General features: G+C 41.2%; 1 protein-coding gene across 2 annotated transcripts; it reads left to right on the forward strand.

The window, feature by feature from the left end:
- Nucleotides 1–676: 676 nt before the first annotated feature.
- Nucleotides 677–24,305, forward strand: UBE2G2 (ubiquitin conjugating enzyme E2 G2). Of its 2 annotated transcripts, XM_083740096.1 has the most exons (7): nt 677–722; nt 1,593–1,772; nt 5,365–5,400; nt 5,484–5,529; nt 13,738–13,856; nt 20,852–20,992; nt 22,251–24,305. In XM_083740096.1, exons 2-7 carry the CDS (start codon nt 1,730–1,732, stop codon nt 22,361–22,363), a joined length of 498 nt encoding a protein of 165 aa, XP_083596222.1. In that variant the 5' UTR covers nt 677–722; nt 1,593–1,729; the 3' UTR covers nt 22,364–24,305. The 2 variants fall into 2 exon arrangements, with proteins under 2 accessions (XP_083596222.1, XP_083596223.1); XM_083740097.1 differs by lacking the exons at nt 677–722; nt 5,365–5,400; nt 5,484–5,529 and having other exon boundaries at nt 1,697–1,772.
- Nucleotides 24,306–27,206: the final 2,901 nt, after the last annotated feature.

Here is a 27,206-nt window from a genome sequence, read left to right on the forward strand (position 1 = left end):
TACTTTGCCCCCCCATAGGTTCTATTGTCAACATTTTCAACTGCATATTGTAATCCATATTTTATGTCTACCCATATTGTCCATAGCATTTGTCCCAAGTGAGATTAAAATCTTGCTAATGTTTTCATCTGCTTTACAGTGGTCTAAATAAATTATAAACTTTTCACATTTCCCATAATCAGTTTCAAGACAGCATGTTTAATTGACAAGTACTGAGTAAAAGAAAGTTAAATGATTCCAAGCGCTTTGGCGATTCCCTTTCTATTTTGTGAAGAAGCAAAAGTCTGTTTCCTAGTACAGCACAGATTCTCCCTGTCTTTCCAGTGTGTAGATAAAGAACTACACAACTTTTAGAAGACATCTGAAGGCAGAACTGTATCAGGAAGTTTTTTATGCTTGATATTTTACTGTTTTTATATATGCTGTAAACCACCCTTATTGGCTGGGGAAAAACAAAGCCAAATGGGCGGAGTATAAATATTATTATGGGCAGGAGTTTAGTAGTAGTAGTTATTTTATATACATCTAGATTACAATGGAAGCAAAATTAAGGATCGAGTAATTCCGATTGCACGTGACAGTTCTTAAGTTACGGGAGACCGAAGCTCGAGTTCTGCGGCGCCGTCACCCAGAGCGAGATGGAGGTTGTGCAGAGGTGAAGCCGCTCGATTGACGCATGCGCACAATAGTAATTCAGCTGGGTGACGACATACAGAGATAAGGTACGGGAAATGGCATATCATATCGTGGACATGAATAATTTCTGTGTTCATCTTGTTAAAATCTCCACCAGGGTAGAAAAAAGCACTCGCTGGGGCACCAGCATGCCTTCTTAGAAGGAAGCAGTAAAGAGAGGAGTTTGTGCTCTTTCTAAACTCGAATAGCTCCGCCAGTGCAAACACAGGAGTGCCCTATGGTTGAGAACGATTTAGACGGAAGTGTGCATGCACACGAAAGTTCATAACAACAACAAACTTAGTTGGTCTTTAAGGTCCTACTGGAAGATTTTTATTTTTTTTGTCTGTACTGTAATGTACTCCACATCCCGCTGCAGGTTGGGGTTGGCACTGAGGCTGAGCAAGATCTTTGGCGATCACTCGTCGCAATGCAGCCCAGGGCTGCTATCGCCCACGTCTTAGATGGGAGTATTGCAGCTTCTAACAGCCCTTCAGCGTAATTCGCTGTCAGAGGAGGGAACGAGACTGGGTTGGCTTTCCATTCATCACCTTATACAAAACACGACCTCTCAGGCTACACAAACGATTCCTTCCATTCCGAGGCCAGATCCAGCGCCCACTTGCATGCAGAAGCCCTCGTGCTCCGTTTGGTCCGTTGACTTGCATACCAGATGGGTTGCACTTTGGCCAAAAACCCTGAAAAGACGCCACATTTCCCCACGAGTGGCAACCAAGCTAGAAAATCTATACTGATTTGGGTTGTGAGGCCCGCTTGCCAACGTCGCCTAAGGAGAACTGCGGGCTTTCTTTACCGATTACCATTATTCCTGCTCCCCTCCGAAGCGAGGAATGAAATAAAGCCAGAAAAGTCGATGGAAAACGTTTGAGGTTCCCTCTACTTATTTCTACCTCTAGGGAGAGAACGAAGAGCCTCCTCCGGGAGCGGCCTCTCTATGGTAAAGGTCAACCGGAAGTGGCTCCTCGGATGGTTCCGGTGACCCGAAGCGCAACAGCTGGCGCCGGATCCGACTCCCCTCGTCACTGCCTGAGCTATGGCGGGCACGGCGCTGAAGCGGCTGATGGCGGAGTATAAACGTGAGTGGGGAGGCGAGGGCAGGCGCCCCCGGGGTCTCTGAGGGAGAGGCGGGAGCTACGAAGCGGCGGCACCGGCCGTTTCTCCGGACTCCGTTGCTGGGGGTGGCGGTGGGGCTGGGGGGTGGCAGTCCCGGCCGGCTTCGGAGCGATGCTTCCGAGTCCCTTGGCCGTTGCTCCCCTCACTCCTCGTCGAGCTCCTCCTTCCAGTCACGCCAGTCTCTGGCACCCCGGGCCAGGGCAGACATTCACCAGGCGCAAGGGAAACTCCTTTTGCTGGATCGCACCAGCGGAGGCCGTGAAATTGGCTTTGGCCTTTGGAGACTGAACTGCCCCTAAGCCCCCACATGAGTCCCCTGTATGTGGAAATCTGGTGCGTCGAGAGAGAAGAGTTTCTCTTCAGGGGTGGGGAGCCTGCGGCCCTCCAGAAGTAATTGGGACTCCAGTGCCATCAGGCCCGCCCAGTATAGTCAATGGGAATTGTAGCATAGCTGTCAACTTTCCCCTTTTCTTGCGAGGAATCCTATTCGGAATGAGGGAATTTCCCTTAAAAAAAGGGAAACGTTGACAGCTATGAATTGTAGTCCAACATTGTCCAAAGGGCCACGGGTTCTCCAAGCCTTGGTTCACTCTATATAGTGTTATTCTTCTTGACATGTTTTTTTTTTTTATGTGCAAAAGGTGTGGGGTGTTTTCTTTAGGTGGTATATCAATTTCCTAAGTCCCTTCGGTGGTTTATATTTGAAAAACAAAACAAAATTTTCATAATGGCATATTGTAATAAGCGCTACCGTCTGAAGTGTTAGCAACGCAGCCGAGACTTCAGCGCTTGCTTCTCTTTTGTGTCTGAATTAGACAGCACCAAACAGAGGGTTCTGCTGTGCTGTTCTATTTAAGAACCTGAACAGAAATACGAGAGTTAGTTTTTGCTGTGTGGAAGGCGTTTTGTTTGGTCATTCAGTTACCAGTGTGTAAGAGAACTTGGAATGATGACGCCGAAAAGAAGGTAATATTTTTCATATAGACTGCTTAGGAAGTCTACAGTAGACAAACCTAGTGCCATATTAGCTAATCATGAGAAACCCTTAACAGGGCTGTCAGCTACGGTTGCTGCAGTCAGCTATGTATCCCAGTGTTTGGCATTTGCCCCAGGTGTGTGGCATTTCCAGGTAGGACTAAAAGAGGCTCCAGCTCTAAGTTCTGGAAAGATGCTGCTCATTGAGTATTGAGCTCAATAGTATTGAGCTAAATAGATCAATGATCTTACTCTGCATAAGGCTGTTTCTTGCAGCAGAGCCTATGGGAAAGCGCTGGAATTAGGGGAAAAATCCTGTTAATATAGCAGTCAAATTTATATCATTAGGTATAAAGGTAAAGCTACTTTCATGTGTTTAACTCTGAATGGTAGTATATAAACACAAAAATTAACAAATACATGGCTCACTTATGTGGGGTGGAAATTTCTCCAGTGCTTTATTTTCCACAGAAAATTTTCTGTTTCATAAGTTTAACAGTAACAGTGAATAGAGGCCAATTGCTAAAGCAGTACAGTATTAAGCAAGGTGGACTATTCAATACATTTTTTAAGCTTTGTTTACTAAATACAAGTAAAATAAATGTGCTAAATAAGACCACTCTCTAGGGCATCAGTTAGCTTTCCAATGCAAGTTAGGGTAATTTGCAAATGAAATTCATTTTTCCTGGAAAAAACCCATTAAATATTCATATGATTCTATGATTTTTAATTATATTTTAATAGATTATGTTATGTCTTACATTTTATTGCATTACAGTTTGAATTCTATGGAGTAAAGATAATAAAACAGATATGAAATAAAGGGAACAACAAAAATACAATTAAAAAATCATACAACATCTACCAGAGCACATGATAATTGCTTCCATAGGCAGAAAAATCATTAAGTAGTCTGCCAAGACCCTCAGCAATCTTCAAGTAGTCCATGGTGGGGGGAGTTTGAGAACCACTTTTTTTAAAACAATCATTTGATGCTGATATATGCATCTTCTCCACTAGAGAGAGCAATAACTCCTCTTTTCACTCGACTTCTCCTGTCCTCTTCTCCTGCCCTCATCTCACATTTTAGATCTTATTGTTGTAAACAACTAGAAAAGTGGTAAGAATATGCCAGCCTTCCTCATCCTGTGGCTAATGTGAGTTGCAGTCCAAAACACCTCTGCAGGGTCCTAGGTTTTGGAATGCTGGAGTCTGCATTTGTTAATGAACACTGTGGGTCAGATTCAGCTAACTGGCTCTGCTAGCACAGCAGGGCTTTTGCCCCTGTCCAAGGTGCCCTGCACACAGCCCCCAAATTGGCTTGTAGGGGTGGTCAGTAGAACTCCCAAGAGCAGAGCATGGGGGAGGAGAGAGGAAATTGTTCCACCAGGCAAGCAGAAATGCTTGCACTGATAGAACATGATGTGGAATTCTTTCCAGTTTAGGAACCAGGAAGCCTAATAGATTCCATCTGCTAAAATAAATAAAAACTTGAATAGCTGTAAGATCGCATGCTTATTGCTTGCTGACTGTGTTCATATACATACTTTTGCATGCCTCAATATAAATGAGAGAATGCAAGCTTGTTTTATATATAAAACAAGTCATCTCTGTGGCAATGAGAACTAGATTTAAGAATATAAGAAAAGCCTGCTGGATCAGACCAGTGGCCCGTCTATTTATTTTTTATTTTTTAAATTTGTATACTGCCCTTCATCCATGGATCTCAGGGCAGTTCACAACATAAAAATGCAAGATAAAAACATAAAACAACTAATAAAAACAACACCCCAAAAAAACTAATAACCCCCTCCCCCAAACACATTTAAAAGGGTATAAGATGCTAATCAGTCAATGACCTATTTAAAGAGGAACATTTTCGCCTGGTGCCTAAACGTATAATGAAGGTGCCAGCCAAACCTCCTTGGGGAGCCACTGCAGAAAAGGCCCATTCCTGTGTTGCCACATCTGGATCTCTTGTGGAGGAGGCATGTGAAGAAGGGCCTCTTATGATGATCACAGGGTCCAGGTATGGAGAGAGGTTGTTCTTGCAGTCCTGAGCAATTTAAGGCTTTATAAGTCACAACCAGCACTTTGAATTGGGCCCACAAACTAATTGGCAGCCATCGCAGTCCTGTATCCTGTTCTCAGAGTAGTCAACCAGATGCATCTAGGAAGCATGCAAGCAGGACCCAAGCCTGACAGCAACAGTGGTTTCCAGCAACTGGTATTCAGAGGCATACTGCTTCCAATGGTGGAAGGTGAACATTTTAAAGAGAGAACTGGGTTTCCATGAATACTGATAATGCATGTTTACTTGGAAGTAAGTCCAGTTGTATTTGATGAGGCTTATTCCCTTGTGAGTGTGCTTACCCAAACAAGCAAGCAAGCAAGCAAGCAAGCAAGCAAGCAAACAAACAAAATAGCAGGATATAAAGTTTACTCTTGTTCTAAATCATTTCCCTGTGTTGAGTTATCTGTTATTGCTGTCAGAAATTATTGTGGCCATATAGATTGTTTTTGTGGTATGTATTAATGAAACGAGGAAAAATACTTTAAAATATTTATTCTTAATTTTAGAGTTGACCTTGAATCCACCAGAAGGCATAGTAGCTGGTAAGGAATCCTATTTATTTTATATCTGTATACCTTGACATTAGAAGACTTTAAATAAAATAATACATTTTGTCTTTAAATAGGGCCTATGAATGAAGAAAATTTCTTTGAATGGGAAGCTTTGATAATGTAAGTTTATAAGCTATTATTCTTTTAAAATTATATCTACATACATTTTGCTGGTGGACCTCAGAGAACAAAAAGTAATCCTATGTGCATCTTTTAATAAATGGAGTATCAAGTTTAGGGATTCCCCTGAAACAGTTCAGGTTGCATTTATCCACCTGCCAGCACAAGTCTTCTTAATACGTTCTGAAAAGATAAAAGCTTTGCCAACTTGCAAAGAGGGCAAGTTGTCGAGTTCAATAATAATCTCGTTTTCTTGTCTTAAATGAAACAAAAAGCAATGTTTGCCAACCAAGCAGGCTTCTCCTTTTTGTTGAATTCATATGTGGCCTTTAGTACAGAAAGAACTTAAGGGTTTTGCATGCCACCACACCTTCTGGGACAGACTAAGATAATGAAGAAGAGAAATAGTCTTAGTGTCTTGAATTTCACCCAGTTTGTACCACGTAGGTACAAGAGAGACTTTTCAGCATTGTGCTTTCACCTACGAGATCTTTTTTTTTTTTTTTAATTGAGATGAATCAGGCGGTGAAATTGTTGAGGTCTAGCCAACCTTAGGGGAGTTGTTTTCCATGTTTATCTTAACGAGGGTTTGTGCATCCCATTTTCACTCAAAGGGGACCTTGGCTGTTGGAAAGACTTGGGCTTTCTTTACCATAGCCCCAACTTTTGGGGTTTGTCTTGTGAAGTTTCCAGATGGCTCAACTTGCCACTGTCAGGGAATGTCTAAAAATGTTTCAGAAATGAAGAGTACAAACAACGGGAACACAAAAAATATGACACAAGTCTCAAGATCTGGTAATTCTCTGAAGTCTGGTTTTCCTCTTCTGAAGTGCACTCTTTCTTTTTTGGCAATGTGCTATATAAAATTTCAGATAGGATCATAGCTCTGGAAAATTGTAGCAGTACAGTATGCATTAAGACACACTGGAAGAAATTAAAATAGTCTGTATACCATTGATCTGGGAGGCTTTTAATGAGAAAGGCGGGTGTTAAGGTAGCAAGCTAACTGTTACAAGTTCGCTGCAAGTTTTGATTGTGTGGCCATAGCTGACAAAATAAATCTTAAATAAATCTTATAGAGAAACACACACTTAATTTTGTGCATCAGGCTACTAGTCAAACTGCAAGAAAATAAACTTTGGATTATAATAAGCCAGTGCTTTGGAAGGAAGTGTGGCCAGTATACAGCAGGATCATTTTTTTGTAGTTCTTAAATGCCAAATGTTATTTTCTGCCTTGTAACACATATGTACACATGGAAAGAGTACATTTTTAAAAGGAATTTGTGTATCAGCATCTTCCCTTCCCACTGTGGTGGAGGTGTAATCAAGGGCTGCACTGATAATGAGAGTGCCTAATTTATGAGTGGCACCAGTAAAGATTAAGCTAATAATAATGAGGCATCTTTGTTCATTTACTTTGGTCCTCTGTATTAAAGGCTCAGTTTGGAAGAACTACAGAGCTGTACTTTCATGACTTCTGAAAAATAATTGTATGTAGATTGAATATCAAAGTGTAGAGTCTGAAGTTTCAGGAGTGATATTAGAAGGGTGATGAGAATGACTGCTATTCAAACATACCAGAAATACCAAGCCTTCCATTTCATGATGAAAACTAGTATTGCTGAAACATTATAAATTGAGTATTTTCAGTGTGGCTAAAGCTGAAAAGAAACACTGGTTGGCATCTTATCCTAATACATTTACGTGGAACAAGACCAATGATTTTAGCAAAAAAAAATCTTTATTTAGTTTTGCTGTGTCCATCTCATGGCCAGTAGTATGTTTGTTAAAACAATGCTTGTTTTTAGGGCCTGAAAACAAGTGCTGTGATCTTGTGCACAATTTTTAAACAAATAAATGTTCACCTTTGATCTTGTCACATCAAAAGTGCAAATAGGCAGTGTTAGATAATGGGAATACATAAAGACTTCCAGCTTCATACCGTGTGAGTGCTGTGTTGCGTAAATCAATTAACTTGATATGTGAGATTAATGTATTTTCTCTCTCTTATCAGGCTATTCTCACTTAGCTTTATTAACTTCAAAACGGATGGCATTTGAAAACTGTTAGTGCTCATTATCACAACAGTTTACCCCACTAAAATGATACAAAAGTATTCATTGTTAGAACTTGGCTAGCCTAAAGGCTGCTCTTAAAAATAACAAGTACAAATTTAAGCCAATATTTCAAAAAGCTGTCTAGAAATGTAATTATATTTCAGTTTAGTGTAAATGTTTACTTCATTGTGGAATTCCCCTTTGTGCATTGTAAGATTTTGGGAGCAGGGATTGCAGCTGCTTTCATAAAAATTGGAAAAAAAGTGCTTAAAAACAATTATTATAGCATTAACTGACCTCCCATAAGTGTTTGTTCTTTTGTTCCATATGTTTATGTGAACATTTTCTACCCTTTTATTTTCTGTAATTGTATGTTACTGTTATAATGTTTTTGCTTATGCTCTAAGATACATGTAAATTTATGGCTGTTTGTCATAATATTTTTATGTCATGCGTCACTTCCTGCAGCCAATCAGAAACCGTGCCTTGGTTTCCAAACGTTTTGGAAGTCAAACGGAGGTACCACTGTACTTCCTTTTGTCACTCTTGAATTTTCCAACATTCAGCTTCATTGAATGACTCTGGCTTCTAGAATTATGGGAGAGGAAGAAAAAATCTCTCACCACCCAGGCATCATTTTATACAGTTCCATCAGGTCGTCCCCCCATTCACCTTTTTATAAACTAAAAAGCCCCATACGTTGTAACCTTTCCTCATAGGGAAGTTGCTTCAGCCCCTTGATCTTTCTGTTTGTACTTTTCTGCACTATAGTTTATATTACTGTATTGCACCTAATTATCAGCAACCATTACGTACTGAGAGCTGGAAGAGTGATATACAGTCTGTAACAAGTGAATACTTGCTCAGTGTCGCTATTTTAAAGTTTATGGGGGTAGGGTGGAGGAAGTATTAATGTTTAACCCCTTAGAAATTGTAGCAGTAAAACTACCTAGACTTATTTATTATCACATTTAAAATGTAGCAAGGAAGCCTAGTGGGAACCGTGCTTAGATTAGGAATAACTTTTCTGTACAGGTTTATCATTAAGTAGTGAATTTATGATGTGCTATAGATCTAGGTGTCTGAAAGTTGTGTGTCTAATGGCTGATCCAAGGTTTTTGTTTTTATTACTACTACTTATTTGTAATGCTTATTTGTAATGTAGTGCTCTGGTCCATGGGGTCATGAAGAGTTGAATTTAATGTATTGGTATGTTCCTGCTAGTTCCCATAATGCTAGACAAAGAAAGGAGGCATGCTATTTCTCTTCTCCCAGAAGTGAGCAGCTTTTCTTGTTTAATATCAAAGAAAATAGCTTAGATTGGGAAATGGTAGTTGCCTTACAAATAAAAGGTAATGATCAACTTTGATCCAGAAAGATCAACTGCCCAGGAAAATACTTTGTTATTCTAGGACCAAAAAACATCCATTTGGTTCCAGTCTAAATATGCAAATGATATATTTTTTTAAAAAAATACCTAATTGCATCCTACAATGCCATAATAGGAGACATTAAGCATGTATTTTGCTTTTATGGTGGAAGCTATATCATTTCTCCCTACTATGGTGACAGAGGCAATTTCCACGTGGGGAATGTTGGTTCAGAATGTTGCTTTGATAGTTCTGTGCTACCTAATATGGAGTCAGAGTACTGGAAAAGTTCTAACTTAGAACTTGCTCCCAGCACCTGGGAAGCTGAAATATTTTTTTCTGCTACATGCACATAGAAATAGTGAAATAACTGGCACAGCCTTATTTAATTTCACTATTATACCCTAACTTTTTAAGAAATACTCAGGGTATATTACAAGCAAAATAAAAGCAATGAAGAATGATAAAAAATAAATTGGAGCTAAATCAAAAGTATAAAAACAAAGTTATAAAGCTGTTACTTTTTATATAAATAATTTATTATCATTATGATTTAGACTTCTTCTTTTGTAGTAACTTGGAATGCATGCCAAATATCTTCTACTTCAGTGAATAGAGCGTGCATCAATTTTCATTCTTAATAACATAGATTATGGTTCCTTTAAGAGGTTAAGGTACCTGACACTTCTAGTTTGCCTATAATAGCAGAAGTTACTGCCCCATTCATATACATAAGGTTTACATTTGCAATTTCTAACACCTACTATATCCATGCTGTTGTCTCTTTGGACATTCACAGTACAGCAGAAATGCTTTCTGCTAGGGCTTAAGGGTTGTATCCAGCCATACACTGAATAGACCCATTTAAATCAGTGGACCTTAGTTAGCATGACTTGGATACAACCCAGAGTGAGCAACATATATCTCATTATAAACAGAGGAACCTATATATATATATATATATATCTGTTCAAAAGTAAGTTCCACCGAGATTGGTGGTTTCCCCCCAGGTAAAGTATGGGATTGCATCCTGACCAGACCAAGGGAAGCATAGAGGAAACTTCAGGTGATTGAGGATCAAAAAACACTGATCTTCTAAGCAAATAAAGGTTCTTCTAAAATAAAACATCTAAACATAGCACTTGTCAAAATTGCCTATAAACTTTGTTCAGGAGTGTTCAGAGCATATAATAGTGTTGCAAGGCCATCCCAGTCCAGGAATCACAAGTGAGTAGAGTGATAGAGTTAGTATAGTCTTGTTGCTTGAGTGTTGGATCTGAATGTGAGAACCAGCATCAAATCCTTGCTCAGGCATGAAACTATCTGGGTGGTCTTCGACAAAAGCACAGAAATTAAAGGGTGAAATAAGGCCCTCCAAGGGGTTCTGCTCAATGCACTTAAGCTATATTAGGTGAACAGATTGGAAAGAAGAACCTGTTCTGTTTTTGGAAGGAGAAACGCGTAATAGTGAAGTTCTACTTGACTAGACTATGATGGCTCCAAGATTTTTTTTGCCAAGGTGATTGTTGAAGAAAAAAAGGAGGGGGATATTTTTGTTTTCTAGAGGAGGAGAAGCTGTTTAGACCCAAGAAGAAATATGCTAGAAGTGACACTGAGAAAAAAATGAGAGGCACAGGTTGTGCATTTGTAGGAGGGAAATAAAATAACAATAGAGAGGTAGCAAAGGTTGAAACTCCTACTTCTAATACTTACTACTTATGAGGACTCTAATTCTGAATTTCAGCCCTATGTTTGTTGTTGTTGTTCAGCAGTGCTCAAAAACATATGTTCATTACTGTCTAGAAAAGCTATGGGCATACAGGTGGAAGTTTCCACTTTGAATGATTTAGCTTGCCAAAAATTATGGTCAGTGCTTGGTGTGTATGTAACCCCATTTATAATCTGGGTGTGCACCTTGGGTATACTTACCTTCAAAGTCTGAAGTCTGGCCAGCATGCACATCCTAATTGCGTATCCTGAAGTTGCTTTTATTACTTGAGTTGTTGTGTTTAAATCTAACATGCACATCTTTCCATCAGACCATTATAGAAATAATAAACACTGGTTATACAATGCCTTGCAAATGGCAGTTTCTGACACTTTTGTCCATGCATTATAATAGTGTCTTCAAAGTAGCAAGATCAGGCACCTGTAGGCTATATCTCTTGACGTGCAGGCACTAAAATCTGGAACATGCCTTGGAGACAGATTGAGCATAATTGAATAAACACACCCTGGTAATTAAGCAGTGTTGTGACCTTCCTAGCAATTTAATGTGCAAGCTTTGATTTCTCTCCCTTTCAGCTTCTTGTTTTAGGTTAGAGAGGATGTGAACAAGTTAACTCTTTATAATCAAGGCTTCCTTCTAAAAAAACAGCATGAATTTTTCAGTACACATTGGGTTTCACTGTGTAGTATAGCCTTGTAAATAAGCTCACCAAAGTTACTTGTCTAATATTTTGTTTAAGTGGCACAGAAAGTAGGGTAAATGTGCTTTCCACAAATTGGGCTGGCAGTTAACATATGGAGCTGAGGGACAAGCTTCTTGTCTTCTATGACAAGCTCAGAAAATTAACAAACAGGCTGAGAACAGCTAAAGAGACCTGTCCCTCCTTTGCCAGCCCATTCACTCGCTTGCATGGAATTTCTTGTCACCTGTGGTTTCCAAGCAAGGTGTTGGGAGAGACAGGACCAGTTTAGTACCTATAGTGGCCCATGCTGAAGCAGCTTCTGTAGAAGTGGTTACCATCCAGCATGGAAGCTCGCATGCTGTTAATTACCTATGACAAATCACCAGTTGTAGAATGGCAAGTAGATGAGTGTAGGGCTGTGTGGATTGGACAGAGTTGTCTCTGATGGCCTCTTGCAGAGACCAGCAGGAAGCCCCCAGATGGGTCTTTTCTAAGGAGGGAGAAGGGCTGAGGCAGCCCATGATCCATTGGAAACTGAGCTTGCTGCTCTATGTCATGCGATAGCATTGAGCCTAATCTGGGCCTGATGACTTGGTTGCAAAAGCATAAGTGTAAGAATAGTGTGTCAGAAAAGGTGTATCCTTACTATTAGGTGAGAAAACAGGGTTTCTGATTCTCTCCTTTTGCAGTGAAAGTTGAGCCAAGTAGTAGCTTAGCTGTAGTATTTAGTGATGTATTTCCATTGAGAATAACTTAGCACTCGCCCCCTGCTGCCAAAAAAATCACTTTCTTAACCTGGTATTAGGAATCAGACCTCCAATATTGGATGTTACAACTTTAAAACAAAACAAAACACAATAATAACTGAGAGTTAATCCTATTTCATATTTATAGTAACAGGAGTACAACTGTATACAGCTTATGTATGTAAAGACCCCAACAGGTGGAGTGATTTAAACTGAGGCTATTTTAAATCACAAATTATATATGAAGTTAGGTGAGGGGCAGGTGGAGATGCTGCTCTCCATGTACAGTTGGATGCTGCATTAGAAAGAAAAATGTAAGCCCAGCCAAATAGGGCTTGCCATTACTGCTGATCAGCTGATTGGTGGTAACTTCAAACCCCACTTGGATAAACTTCAGATTTTTCTTCCTAGTGTGGCTTGCCATAGTACAAAGGAAAAAATGGCTCTTGGTAATGTCATGTGGGCAGGCCTTGAGAATGGGGGAACTCAGGATCTGACCCGCTTGTTGTTTAGTCATTCAGTCGTGTCCAACTCTTCGTGACCCCATGGACCAGCGCACCTCAGGCACTCCTGTCTTCCACTGCCTCCTGCAGTTTGGTCAGACTCATGTTTGTAGCTTCGAGAACACTGTCCAACCATCTCGTCCTCAGTCGTCCTCCTCTTCTTGTGCCCTCAATCTTTCCCAACGTCAGGGTCTTTTCCAGGGAGTCTTCTCTTCTCATGAGGTGGCCACAGTATTGGAGCCTCAGCTTCACGATCTGTCCTTCCAGTGAGCACTCAGGTCTGGTTTCCTTCAGAATGGATAGGTTTGATCTTCTTGCAGACTCTCAAGAGTCTCCTCCATCTGGCCCACTAGCTGGATCCACTTCTCTACTGCCATAGCATACAAAGTGATGCAAGTTATCCTTCTGGGGTCATTTAATGATTCCAAATATGTATGACTGTTAAACTGCCATTAGTTAACTGTCCATTGTGGAGGAAGCAAGTGGTGGTGATCCCTGCAGCACAGACTTCCCCTGCTTCTTTAGCCTTGGTTCTTGAGTATGATTGCTGACTCAGTAAGTCATCTATGGCAGTGCCAAATGCACAGCTGCATCAAAGCACTATGACTACAACATCAATTATAGTTTATCATCAACTTATTTATGTTTAGGAAAATATATGTAAACCATCCACTCATAAAATAGCCAGGTGGTGTACTACAATATATACACATAAAAACAACATGCAATAATCGTAAAACTGACTCACTCATTTTGGCAAAATCTAAACAACTGAATGGGTCTGTCAGCATAAAAGATATTCAAGAGCTCCGTGAAAGTTAGCAGCAAGGATGCTTGCCAAATCTCTACTGGATTACATCTTGGATATCCTCTTGAAGATTGATCTGTTTGAAATGGAGAATACTCTCCTAAATAGTTTATAGTTATTCAATTCATACAGTCTGGAAACTACTTCCATGTTATAATTGCATGTATCTACTAATCTAGAGACTTCCTTGTGCTGCTGAAATACTTGATTACCATCAACTTTCATTTTTAGTAACTAATATTTTGGAACTAGTTTGAAAGTGGTGCCAACTGTTTCCATGCTGCATAGATGTAATGTTTCTTTTGTTTCAGGGGCCCAGAAGACACATGCTTTGAGTATGGCGTTTTCCCTGCTATTCTGAGTTTTCCTCTTGATTATCCTTTAAGTCCTCCAAAGATGAGGTTCACATGTGAGATGTTTCATCCCAACAGTAAGTTCTACCAATAGGTGCCTTGATGGTTTCTACATTGGTAAAGAATGTCATCAAGTCCAGCTATCTAGAAAAAGCTTAATGGATCTTTAAAACACTTGGGCTATCTTTAGCAGGAGCTACATATTATCTGGACCTACCCTTTGATTTTTGTTGTTGTTCATTATTAAACAATTAGAGAACTATGTACTTAGTCACTGGTGAACACCTTTTAATTATGTTTTACTCGTAAGCCACTTTGAATTGTGGTACAAAATAAAGCAAAGTACAAGATGTGATCTTCTGTATACCATTTACCCTTAATGTCAGTAATTTCATAATGTAAAATGCCCTGAAATAGAATGGAGGAGATAGAAGGGCTGAGCTAGCCTGGGATCTGATGGAACCTAAGCTGGTCTCACTGCCATCACATGATAGGATCAGCAACCTTGCTTCCCCATCTGAACTTCTGCCCTATCCACCTGGTGCCCATAAAGTCCTGTTGGTAGGGGAGAGGAAAGGTTTGAATTACAGCCTGAGATTACAAATACTTGACATATAGATTTACCGATTGATTTAGTTTGTCAGTAGCTCCTTTTCTGGTCATATTTTGTCTTTGTTTTCCCAACTGATTGTTGGAATTCTGCCTCGGTCAGAGGGATGTGCCAGTCTTCCAGGCACCGGCTGAATTCCTTTCTGACCTCCCTCCTGCGACTCCCGGCAGGAAAACACACGAGGTCCGTTCCGGCGATTTTTCTCAGGCTGTGAGAAAAACACACCACTGCTTCTCCTCCTCCCTGCTTATCCCCAGGGAGGGGAATCAGACTCAGACAGAAACGTATTTACATGTCTTTATTTCTGTCTCTCGCAGCCATACAGATAAAGATGTCTGCTCTCTTTGAACAACAGAGAGAAACTCACTCCACCCATGTACATCCTGTACAGATCATATGACACACACTGAGCTCACATCCGGTGCTCAATAAGGAGAATGGACTGCCCCTTTGTTTACATGGCAACAGTCACACACATCCTGTTTGGCTTTCCAGCCACAAGCAGCTGACTTAGCTGCTTCTTGCTGCCGCATTGCTTCTTTATAGTAACATACTCCCCCTAAAGAATCAATGCGTGCAGCGAGCAAAGCGTCATCCAGAGAAGAAAACAAACAGTTGTTATATGTATAACACTCCCCTGTTGTTTCAGTTCCACCCTTGGAACTACCCGCCATTGGTTTCACCAATGTACCTCTCTGGTTGTCTGACTTCCAAGGAATGAGTTCATCTGCATTACCTTGGTTAGCAACTCTTTGTTGTGCCTTTGTCTCTGACTCAGACACAGCTTCAATTTGACCTTGGTCGTTTACAACAGCAACACATGCAATAGCTAGGTTAGCAAACTCCTTTGAATACCTCTTGGGTGTTACACCCTTCGTTACTCTCTCAGACCTACGTAAGAGGTGCTGCTCTCCCTTGCTTTCTGGTTCAGCCTCTGAACTCTCTGGAGAACCAGTACTAAGCTTAATCAGTAGATCATCCTCCTCTTCTGAGGGTCTAGTCATTATGTGAGATTTCCTCTCAATGACTGTGACAACTGAGCTGTCTGAGCTATCGCTGTCATCATCAGTACTACTGAACTCAATAAGATCAAACTCATCATCATCATCATCAGAATCATCATCATCTCCTGTGGGAAATGTGTGAACAATCACTTTCTCCTGTTCAGGAGCACTCTCTAGAAATTTTGTGAGAATCACCTGACCAGATTCAGACAAAATTACTCTGTAGAGACCCTTTTCATAACCCACAAAAATGCCTCTGGCATTCTTTACCCCACCTGGAGCTTCTGTTCTCACATGAGACCCAAAAACCTTGAAAAGGGCAACATAAGGTTTTCTGTGGAACAGTTTCTCAAAAGGAGAACTTCCCAACTCTTTTTTTTGGAATGAAACCAGTTTCTCAAGAAACTCTTTCTAGGGACAAAAAGTGTGCAATAGATCTAGTGAGTAGATAATTTTGTGTGTGTGTGTGTATGTGTGTGTGTAATGCCTCGTATTTTTTCCCCCTGTGTAACATTTTTACAAATCCATTTCTCAACCACGTATAACAAAACGACATTAGCGACTCAGCCCAGTACTCATGTGGCAGATGTGAACTTAGCAATTGCGCATGCATTCCCTTTTGCAATTCTTTGTTCACCCTAACACAGACACATCTGTTCCAAGCTTCTTCTGAAGTAGCAATTTTGTGTCTTATCCCTTTCTTCTTCAGGAACCTCTGGAAATCCTGTAAAAGAAAAATTGGCTTCTCATCTGTGCAAAGACAATCTATGTCAGCATCATGCATATTTTTAACTTTGTCACAAAACTCTTTAAACCTTTCTAAGGCGTCTTTTGGTCTCTCTAAAAGATAAATCCAGACAAAACCTGTGAAAGAATCAACACATATTAGGTAATATTTTGCATTGCCTCTAGAAGGTGCTAGAGGACCAATCACATCAGCATACACCCGCTGAAATGCCCTGTTGACCCTCGAGGTGACCTGCTTGGTGTTCTTTTCAGCTACACCTGCAAAAGAGATCATGTTAGAATTACATTTCATGTAATCACTTTGATCAAAAGTCAACAAATACAGTCCATCTTTCTCTTTAGCAGAAAGATACAACTCTCCATCTTTGTAGATCTCGCAGTTCTCATCATCATAGGACAGTTTTAGTCCCTTCTTGGCAATCTGCGAAACGCTGAGCAGATTGTACTTCAACTCTGGAACCAAATAAACATTGTTTATGGTCAAGTTCAGACTTTTAAGATACACAGTCCCAATTCCGGTGGCTTCCAGCTCTTGACCGTTGGCTTGTTGTACAGCGAAGCTTTGCTTCTTAAACGACGAAAATAGCTGTCTGTTTGGGGACATATGAACCGTCGCGCCCGTGTCTATGACAAAAGCGTTCTCCACTTCTGGCTTGGTTCCTTTTGACATCAAGGCCTTTGCAGGCTTCGCCTTTGGGATGGTATGACCTTTGCCTGACGCCTCAGACTTTGTGGAGCTTCCCTTGGCTCCTTTGTTCTGACGTGGCTTCTTGCAGTACCGCTGAAGATGCCCAGTTTGTCCACAATTGTAACATCGGACAACGTTCAAAGCTACAGCATTTTCTCCAGTAGCAACAGCAGTGGGGGTGTCAGAACTCCGTTCTTGTCTCCCCCTGTCCTTGACCTCCAGGGCGGCAAGTCTGTCCTGTTCATTCAGAACCACGGCAAAGACCCTCTCCGAAGTCAATTCATTCGCTGGGAGGGACCCCAGCTGACTGGCAACGGTTTTGTAAGTCCGATTCAGGCTGTTTATCACCATGAAGCAAAACACTTCCTCCTGCAGACGGAAATTACGTTCCACCATCTGTTGACGCAGATATTTCATTTCCGTCAGGTGCGCTTGTACATCTCCATCAGGCGCAAGCCTCAGGTTGGTCAGCTTCTCAAAATACAGCAACGCTGAAGAACCTGCATCTCTCTGATGTGTCCTTCTCAGCGTGTCCCAAACATCTTTCGCGTGCTCTAAATTCTGTATATGGATAAGCTGAGAATCTGACACACACAGAATTATAGCCGTTCTGGCCTTCACATCCTGTGATTCCCAAGCACACGTTGGTGCAGCAGGGATGGGGTTCTCAATCACCCCAAACAGTCTCTGATTCTGCAGCAGGGCCTTCATCTTAATAGACCAAGATGCATAATTGTCATTGGTCAGGAGGGATGGAGAAGGCAAACTTCCCTTCTTTGCATCCATTTTGAGTCCTTTCATTAACTCTCAAACACAAGCCTCTAAAATCCAATAGCTGGCTTGTTTACACTCTTGTGCACCTGGCAGCTCTGACACTGGCTGCGTTGGAATGTTTCTTCCAACAGTTCGAGAGAGCCTAAGTCAAAACATAGATTGTTTTTGCCTCTCTGAGGCACAGCCTGACTGTCCAGCCCACTCGAGTAACTTTCCACTTCAATGATGGGCGTTGCTTAGCAACAGTGCATTCCTTTCCTTGGACAGGAAACCACAAGAATGTCTGGAATGCAGGCCTCTTCTCACTGGAGCTGTTTTCCCAAACGCTGCTCCCCGTGAAGCAGAGAATGAATCAATCTGCATTCACACTTTTAAGCCCGAAAATCTCATACCTTTGGGCTCCGTGGCTTGGCTCTGTCAGCTTTGTCTGGTCAGCTTCTAGCTGCAGAGGAACAGCCTCTCACTTCAGGCTTCCATGGAGAGATGAATACAGTAGCTCTGCTACTCTGCTACTCTTGATGCAGACTCCCATGGATCGAAGAAACCAGCAGGGCTGCTACCAATTTGTTGGAATTCTGCCTCGGTCAGAGGGATGTGCCAGTCTTCCAGGCACCGGCTGAATTCCTTTCTGACCTCCCTCCTGCGACTCCCGGCAGGAAAACACACGAGGTCCGTTCCGGCGATTTTTCTCAGGCTGTGAGAAAAACACACCACTGCTTCTCCTCCTCCCTGCTTATCCCCAGGGAGGGGAATCAGACTCAGACAGAAACGTATTTACATGTCTTTATTTCTGTCTCTCGCAGCCATACAGATAAAGATGTCTGCTCTCTTTGAACAACAGAGAGAAACTCACTCCACCCATGTACATCCTGTACAGATCATATGACATACACTGAGCTCACATCCGGTGCTCAATAAGGAGAATGGACTGCCCCTTTGTTTACATGGCAACAGTCACACACATCCTGTTTGGCTTTCCAGCCACAAGCAGCTGACTTAGCTGCTTCTTGCTGCCGCATTGCTTTATAGTAACAGTATACTAGTTGACCTCTGCATAATTACCATTGTCTTAAAAGAAAAAAATCACAGGGTTGAGACCTCCTTTCTGAATTCCATGTCTTTAATACCAGGAGAGCTGGATACTTCTCTAGGAGCATTATAGGCAGATTGATAGGTACCATGAAGTAGCAATTGGAGAAGAAGAACAATGATGCCCACCAAAGCATGGACCAGATTCAATTAAATAGTTGTTCTGGTGGGAATCTGTGCAATGAGTCCCACTAGTGCAATGGGGCTTTTTGTCCCCCTCCACCTCCTAAATCAGCTCTGCAGAGCATGGGTTAACAGTGTAATGTTGAAAAATGTCAATCAGTTCTCTTACCTGGGCAGCTATCTTTCCACAAGGGCCGACATTGATGCTGAAATCCAGCATTGCCTGAGCTCTGCGAGTGTAGCTTTCTCCAGATTGAAGCACAGACGTTAGCAGGGAAACCAAAATGCTTGTTTACAAAACTATTGTACTACCGATCTTACTGTATGCTTGTGAAACATGGACCACTTGTAAAGGCCATTGCCACTCTTCGAAAGATTCCATCAAAGGTTCTCTCTGAAATTTTTTACACTTGGGGGGACAGGTGAACTAATGCCAGTGTACTGGAAGAAACAAAGATCACCAGTGTCAAAGCAGTGATTCTTTAACATCAACTTCGTTGGACTTGTCATGTTGTTCAGATGCCTGATTTTTGTCTTCCAAAGCAACTACTCTTAAAAAATGGAAAGCATAATGCCGGTGGTCAACAAAAGAAGTTTAAAGACTCTCTCAAGGCAAATCTTTAAAAATGTAGTATAAACACCGACAATTGAGAGACACTGGCCTGCAAGTGCTCCAATTGGAGAACAGCCTTTACTAAAAGTGTCATGGACTTTGAAGACTTTAAACTGAGGACGAAAGGGAGAAATGTGCTAAGAGAAAGGTACATTTGGCAAACCCTCACCTTGATCAACTCCCACCCAGAAACCTATGTCCTCACTGCAGAAGGACATGTGGATCTAGAATTGGCCTCCACAGTCACTTATGGACTCACTCTTAAGACCATGTTCATGGAAGACAATCTTACTCGGCTGCGAGTGATCACGAAAGAAGAAGAAAGAAGCAGCAGCAGCAGGGCATGAGAGGGGAGATGGTTCCATCTGGCAAGCAGAAATGCTTGCACTAACAGAACAATTGTATTAGCATGATGTTGAATTCAACTCTGTGTGATTAACTCTCTTTTCATGTATTATTTCCCCTAAGTTTGACTATTGGGACTTTCAAAGCATATCATCTTTGCCTCTTCTATTCCTGTTCCTCCTCTACAGAATAGAGATCCATCAAAGTCTTCTCTCCCTTTCCCTCAGCTATGGATAGACCAACAACAACCATTCCCTACCCTAAGGCTGTAATGAGGGAGTAAACACAGTAACCTATATATAGCACTTAACAAGTTTCAAACTTGCACAGAAATTAGCTGAAGGGGAGATTTGAAAATGTGCCTGGCAGCTTTCTACCACCCGTTTCACTCTGCTGTTATTTTGGGTGGAGAGTAGCTGGACAAATGGAAGAACAACTCTGGGGGGCATGAGAGAGAAAATAAAAGTGAAGAGCCAAATCTCTCTCCCAGTCAGTTGGTTAGAAGAGCAATATCAATTTATATTTATAGCATGGTCTTTCTCCATCTCATTCAAAATGAAAAACAGTAAAATGGCACAAAACACTAGTGCAAGGCAGAATGTTAAAAGTGCACCAAAGGTTTCTTGACTTTAAAAATCTAGCATCTTTTAGGCTGTAGACCTACTTGTTAGGGGAGTATTTTGGGGAGGGGGAACTTGTCCTTCTATTTTAAGACACCTTAAAATAAGAACTAATGTCAGTGTAATCCTATGCACACCTAAGTAAATTCTATTGTGTTATATGATATTTATTCCCAGGTAAAAGGATTAGGATTGTAGCCTAAAATGCATAAACGATGGACAGTGTTTGGACAGAAAGCATGTGGGGAAACATATTACACTGGAGAATTTGGAATCCCTCAGAAATTGATCTGTTTATCCCTCCTTTTTATCTAGAAAGATGTGTGTTTTAAGAACATTAGCTCTGTAGTTGCAAAAAGTATACTGTTGCCTCCTAGATTCTTCCACTTTCTTTCTGTTTTTCTTAAATGACTGTTGTGTAGAGGAGGCTAAAGAACAAAATACTTTTCTTCTCCACAGTTTATCCAGATGGGAGAGTTTGTATTTCTATTCTTCATGCTCCTGGGGATGATCCCATGGGCTATGAGAGCAGCGCAGAACGATGGAGCCCAGTACAGAGCGTGGAGAAGATCCTCTTGTCAGTGGTCAGCATGCTGGCAGGTATGAAACAGCAGTTCATCTCCAAACACTAAGCTAGGAAAGCTGTTCAAGCAGCAACCAATTAAGGGGCTGCTAAAATAACAAGAGTTTCAGCAGCCACCTTAGAAGCTGTTTAGCTATGGTTCTCTTTTATGTAGTCTACTGTTCCCTTAGATTTGGCATTGGCTTTTCTTTAAGATAAATTGTGTCTACGAAGAGAAAAAGTGACCAATTTAATCAATGTCTTGCTTCCAGGTAAAGCAGTCCACCTTCCCATATGTAAGCCTTTATGTTGCTACTTTTGAAGACTGGAGAATAAGGCTGTCACTGGCTACTAGCCACAATGACTATGTTGTACCTACACTGTTAAAGATAATATGCCTCTGAATGCCAGTATCTGGGATTCGCAGCTGTTGTGCTCAGGATCTTCATGCAAGAACAGAGTGCTGAACTAGATGGGCCTTTGGCCTGATCCAGCAAGGGCTCCTTAGGATGAGTTGAAAATCCTATGTTCAGATAGTTCATTGTTTACCTAAATAGAAGAAAGTTGTTACTCTCCCTCTATGGCAAAGTGCAAGGCAAGCTGATGAACTGCAGTATGTTCAGATGACAAGGGTGAAGAATACTACTCATTCTGGCATTGAAATAGTCATTATTTGAGGTCTTATTTCTGTAAGCCCCTGCGGACATGAATAGTATGTGCTTATGCACATAAACTTTGGCTTAAATAAATCTCAAGGAATTGTGAGATTTGCTTTAATTAAGAAACCACCATTCTACTAATTTGCTTTCGAAACAGCCACAAATTTAACAACAACAACCAAATACCAATTCAAAATCAAACTTATAGGTCCAATTTAAATGAAGATGGAATAGCTCAGACCGTCAAATGTGGGTTGCCAAACTAAATTGTTCAGTTAGCCAGCTTCACCACCTAACCTACAATCCTGGAGTTGTTTTCAGTCCCTGTATGTACTGGCAGTTTTCTGTGGCTGTTGATGCCTCAATTTCTGCGACTCCCTTTCTTTAACACTGTGCACGTGCAGTTGTGGTATAGTGTAAATACTTAGTAGCCCCATTAAAATATTGGTTGGGTCCGTAATCCATGTATAAAGTCCAGTACATTGTGTATCTTGCAGTTCTGCAAGGTGGTCTAGGGTGCCAGCAATCCTTGGAAGCAGTAGGGGATGAAACTGAAGAGGCAGAGGACCAGTCAGAGTCTTAGGGTGCATTCATATGTAATGCTAAAGCCAATTTTTCTTTTATTTCCCTTTTTCAGAACCGAATGATGAGAGTGGAGCCAACGTGGATGCTTCTAAAATGTGGCGGGAAGACAGAGAGCAGTTTAACAAAATAGCCAAGCAAATAGTCCAGAAATCACTTGGGCTTTAAAAAAAAGGAAGGAACAGACATTTGACAATCATAGTATTTGATCTTATATCAGACAGACAGATGGCAGTACTCTGTGTTGATAGGAAAAAGCAAATCTTCCAAAATTGTTGACTGGATGTCTTAATAACACACACATCCTCTCTTCCACCCCCCGCTTCCCTTTTTCTTTACTCTTCTGAGGGCAAGGGATCTCCCTCCACATTAGACATATAAGTAGCTGCAATACAAGTGGATTTAGTCATAGGAGAAAAGTTGCATAGTGCTGTGGTTTCTTTGCACTAGTGAAAGCATGGGAGCATTGCATAGCGTCTGTGTCTCTTCAGTTATATTTATATTTTCCTAACCCTTTTCAGTGCAGTACTGTGCACTTTCTGGTAATGGGGTTGAGAAGATCTATGAATTAATAACTGCCCAGAACCATGGAAAGCTGCTGAAACACCATTGGACTCCCTTGTCTGGAAATGGAGAAATGCTGTTCTAAGGATGTCTTACTTCATAACTGGATGTAACTTTTGAAGGCCTCAGATTCTCTCCTCCTTAAGACCACAAAGCAACCACACCTGAAGTCAAATGAGAACATAGTTAAGCTGCTGGGCAAGAGTATTTTGAGAGCAAGTGAATTACTGTATCTAATTGAGGTAAATCAGAGAAGAAGTGGCCAGTGTAATCAGTGTCTTGCTTCCAGGTACAGCAGTTAACCTTCCCAAATGTAAGCCTTCATGTTGCTACTTTTGAAAGCCTTCAAGCACTACTGAGTTCCTCTTGAGACATTATTTGAACTTGGTACAACTCCAGAAAGTTTCATAAATAATCCTCATTTCTAAAATGTATTGGTTTTCTTTAACAGCTATCTCTACTCATAAGAGATATACCTTGTATTGCAGCAGAGCAGTCTTTCCAAAGTTAATCTTCAGTCCTCAGCTGACAGCACTTAAACCTAATACAAAGAATCTGTCTTGAATCTAATGTCACCAAAACTGTATTCCTAATAGAAATCTGGAGAACAAAATCAAGTGTGAATATTATTTGGATTAGCAGGACTTGATGGTATTCAACTTCAGTTACTCTTTTATTTTCCTGAGTGTGCTGTGGGAGGGAATCTTTATCTTGGAAACACTAGACTAAGTAGTACTAGACATCCTCTAGTTTCTTAGTCTAGTACCAGGAGAATAAAAGTTATTGCTTTACTTTCTTACTGGCTGGGAACAACTGAGCAGTAAACAGGTTCTTGATGTGTATTTCAAAGCCAGGTTATATAGCAGTTGACAACCAATTCTTACTACATCTGTACTACTTTAGAATGCCAAATTTAAAGTTACATGGCAAGAAATACTATTAATATCTCTTGCTTAAGCTTGCATTTTAATTACTTTTATACTGTTTACAATTTAATCAATTTCTGATTGAGAGGGATTATCATTCTCTGAAATTTCATGCATTGAAATTCAATTTCATATTTTTTTTTACAGTGGCATAATTTCCAGGAAAAATAGCTCTCATAATTTGATTGATCCGCAGCGGAAGCTGAATCTAGGCATTTTTTTAGCAGCATGAAGCCCTGACCTTACGAGAGTGATTTTCTGTGGGAGTTGTTCCTGAATTAGAAGACCTTTCTACTTTAAAGGGTTTTGAGAAAGAGATGTTACTTTGGGCATGGATATGGGGAGGGTGGAAGTAGTAGTATTTTTCCAAAACAACATCTACAAGTGGTGGTTTTCATGGCAAACGGGAGGTGTTTATTTATTCTACAAGTTGTAATTTAGCTGGACGAGTCCAACAAGACAGCAGCATGGAAAGAAGGTGCTCTTTGTTTAATGGTGATTACATATGGGAAAGCTGTCCTGCTCTTACACAGTATTCAAGTGTATTTAAACACATTGTTTTATATTGGACACAAATATTGTCAATGAAAATAAATGCATATTTTCCTTAAAGTACAAAATCACTTGTACAACTGTTTTTGGAATGTCCTACTTTAACACGTACTACATGTGGAACAGAGTGTATTTACCTTGGATTCAATGCCACGATGAGAGAGTGTGGGGTCTTTCAGATTGTAGAAAATGAATAGTAGAGTTGGAAGGGACACCCAGGGTCATCTAGTCCAACCCCCTGCAATGCAGGAATGCTGCCCACAATCATTCTTTGGTGGGCTCGAACCAGCAAGAGACATAACAGTGTATTTTTTTGCTCCAAGTGTGACCCACCCTCACTGAAGCACATTTACCTAGAAATAGCAGGGCAGATACATACCAGTTTGTAAAGAATGAACCTCAGCAATCTTCTGTTTCATCTGGGATTTGATGGGCAAGTGTTTACAGGCAGGGGGGTTAACTGTCTACCACAGGGGTGGGGAACCTCTAGCTCTCCAGATATTGTTGGACTCCAGTTCCCTTCATCTCTGACCATTGGCTGTGTTGGCTGGGACAGATGGGAGTTGGGGTTCAGCAATATTGGGGGCATCTCAAGTTAACCACCCAGCAGCTGCAGTTCTTCTCAACCACACACAAACATACACTGAGTTCACAACAGAAATACTCAGATATAATTATCTGCACAATTATCAGCTGTGCTGGCTGACCACTATTGAAGACAGATCTGATGAAGAAGAGAAGAAGAGGAGTTTGGATTTGATAATCCGCTTTATCACTACCCTAAGGAGTCTCAAAGCAGCTAACATTCTCCTTTCCCTTCCTCCCCCACAACAAACACTCTGTGAGGTGAGTGGGGCTGAGAGACTTCACAGAAGTGTGACTAGCACAAGGTCACCCAGCAGCTGCATGTGGAGGAGCGGGGAAGCGAACCTGGTTCACCAGATTACGAGTCTACCACTCTTAACCACTACACCACACTATGATCCAGCATAGACAGTCTTTTGTTTTCATATAGTGGCCTTAATACTTGTGCAGGTATCTATAGTCTACCTATGGTGGGAAAAACTAGGTAGCAACAGGTCTTTAGCAAGCACCTGCTTTTTGTGGCAAGGTATGAAGCATTTTTTTAGCTTCTTGAACTAATGTCCAATACGTATGTACTATTTCATTACGAGGGGAAATGAGCATGTGTGTTTAACTTACATTGTAGATGGATGAGCTTGCAAAACCTAATTAGGAACACTTGAGCCTCTTGGTGTGCTGGCAATGAAGGGAACACATTATTGTGTGTGATTCAGCTGCCTCCATGTGTACGAAATTTAGAGATGATTAGACTGCTGTCGGAAGAAGCCATGAGGAAATCGCAACCAGGTCTAAAGCTACTTTTTGCTCCAAAATACGGTGGTTTAGAACTGCAGCTTTGGGAGAAGACTGCAACATAGTCATTCGAAAGGCCGCTGCTCTCAAATCTTATTAGTGCCAGAATAAGAATAAATTTTGTCCTCTATTCTTTTGACAAGGATATGTGTGTGTTAGCAGGCTCTGCATCCCTAGCTCCTGGCGACATTTCTAATTGGTGTACCTTTTCTTTCCTCTAAGAAACAATTACTGTAAAACTTGTTCCTCGGCAGATGTTACGAATTTTTTTTTTTAAAGGTGTTACTATTAAATACATGCAAGTAGCTTTTTAATCTACAGTTTTCACCTTTCTGTTTAGATTGTTTGCTTTAGGCTTTGTAGTTGGAAAGGATGCAAACAAATGCCTCTCCCCTGGCAGCAAGGGCTGTGTTAGGACACACAAGACACACACACAGGCAAGGGAGAGACTTAAATTAATCATGTCTTCCATCCCCCACCCCACTTCTTTGAAAAAAAAACCCCTGCTGTATTAAATATGTTGGAACCACATAAAACAGTTGACGCTGGAGGGCAGGGCTGATCTCTGGATTCTTACTGCCTTCTTGTGTTTGGCCCAGTTCTCACTTCGCGATTATCAGCATGTTGAAAGAAATATGCGTGTTCTACAATCTAGCTGGCATGCTAGCTTTAAAGTTACTACATGCACTGCAATTGACACCTGTCTTAGTTTTTCGTTTTGTTTTTTACTTCCAATTTTCTTGGCAGGGTCCCGCTTCACAGTTAAGGCATGAGCAAAAGAGATCCAGTTAAATCTCACACCATGAGATGCTGACAGTTCATCCATTACTGAGGAGTTAGCACCCTACCAATAGGCCCCAGCCACCACTGTAACCAGCCGCTGACTTCTGTGTCCTTCAATTCATGGTCCTTTGGCCCTGTCCAGGAACTGAAAGCTATGCTCTTATATCTCATTATATCTCTATATTATGTCTCATAAGTAGTCCTTTTATTTTCTTGTCCCTTTGCCGCCTCTCTTTGAGAGGAAGGTTTTTGTCTAAGCCAGGGGTAGGCAAACTAAGGCCCAGGGGCCGGATGCGGCCCAATCGCCTTCTCAATCCAGCCCGCTGACAGTCCGGGAATCAGCGTGTTTTTACATGAATATGTCCTTTTATTTAAAATGCATCTCTTTGTGGGGCATAGGAATTCATTTATTTATTTTTTCAAAGTATGGTCCGGCCCACCACATGGTCTGAGGAACAGTGGAACAGCCCACAGCTAAAAAAGGTTGCTGACCCCTGGTCTAAGCTGTCATAGAATAATTCCACAAGAAACATAAACATTATAAAGTTGGAAGGGACCCCGAGAGTCACCTAGCTCAACCTCCAATCATGCTCTGGGGTGCTTTCATTAACTGCTGTCCTGTCCACCCTCAGAAGGAGTGGAATATGCTCATCTGAATCCCTTTGGTGCTGGACAAACGTTGCCAGTTCTATCCCCAACATGTGGTTTAACCATGCCATCCGACTGAGGCCTAGGTTGGGTATTCTTGGTATTGTGGATGCCTAGAATTTCACCCGCTTTCTGGAACACCCTTGACTTAAAGTTCCTGT

This window comes from Podarcis gaigeae (genome assembly GCF_964106915.1).
Source record: "Podarcis gaigeae genome assembly, chromosome: 5".
NCBI classification, from domain to species: domain Eukaryota; kingdom Metazoa; phylum Chordata; class Lepidosauria; order Squamata; family Lacertidae; genus Podarcis; species Podarcis gaigeae.

Excerpts from the sequence above, each read along its gene's own strand:
- UBE2G2 (XM_083740096.1), top strand. The coding sequence starts at position 1,730 with ATGGCGGGCACGGCGCTGAAGCGGCTGATGGCGGAGTATAAAC. Across the intron at positions 5,530-13,737 it reads GAATGGGAAGCTTTGATAAT|GGGCCCAGAAGACACATGCT; the intron begins GTAAGTTTATAA and ends CTTTTGTTTCAG. Across the intron at positions 13,857-20,851 it reads TGAGATGTTTCATCCCAACA|TTTATCCAGATGGGAGAGTT; the intron begins GTAAGTTCTACC and ends TCTTCTCCACAG.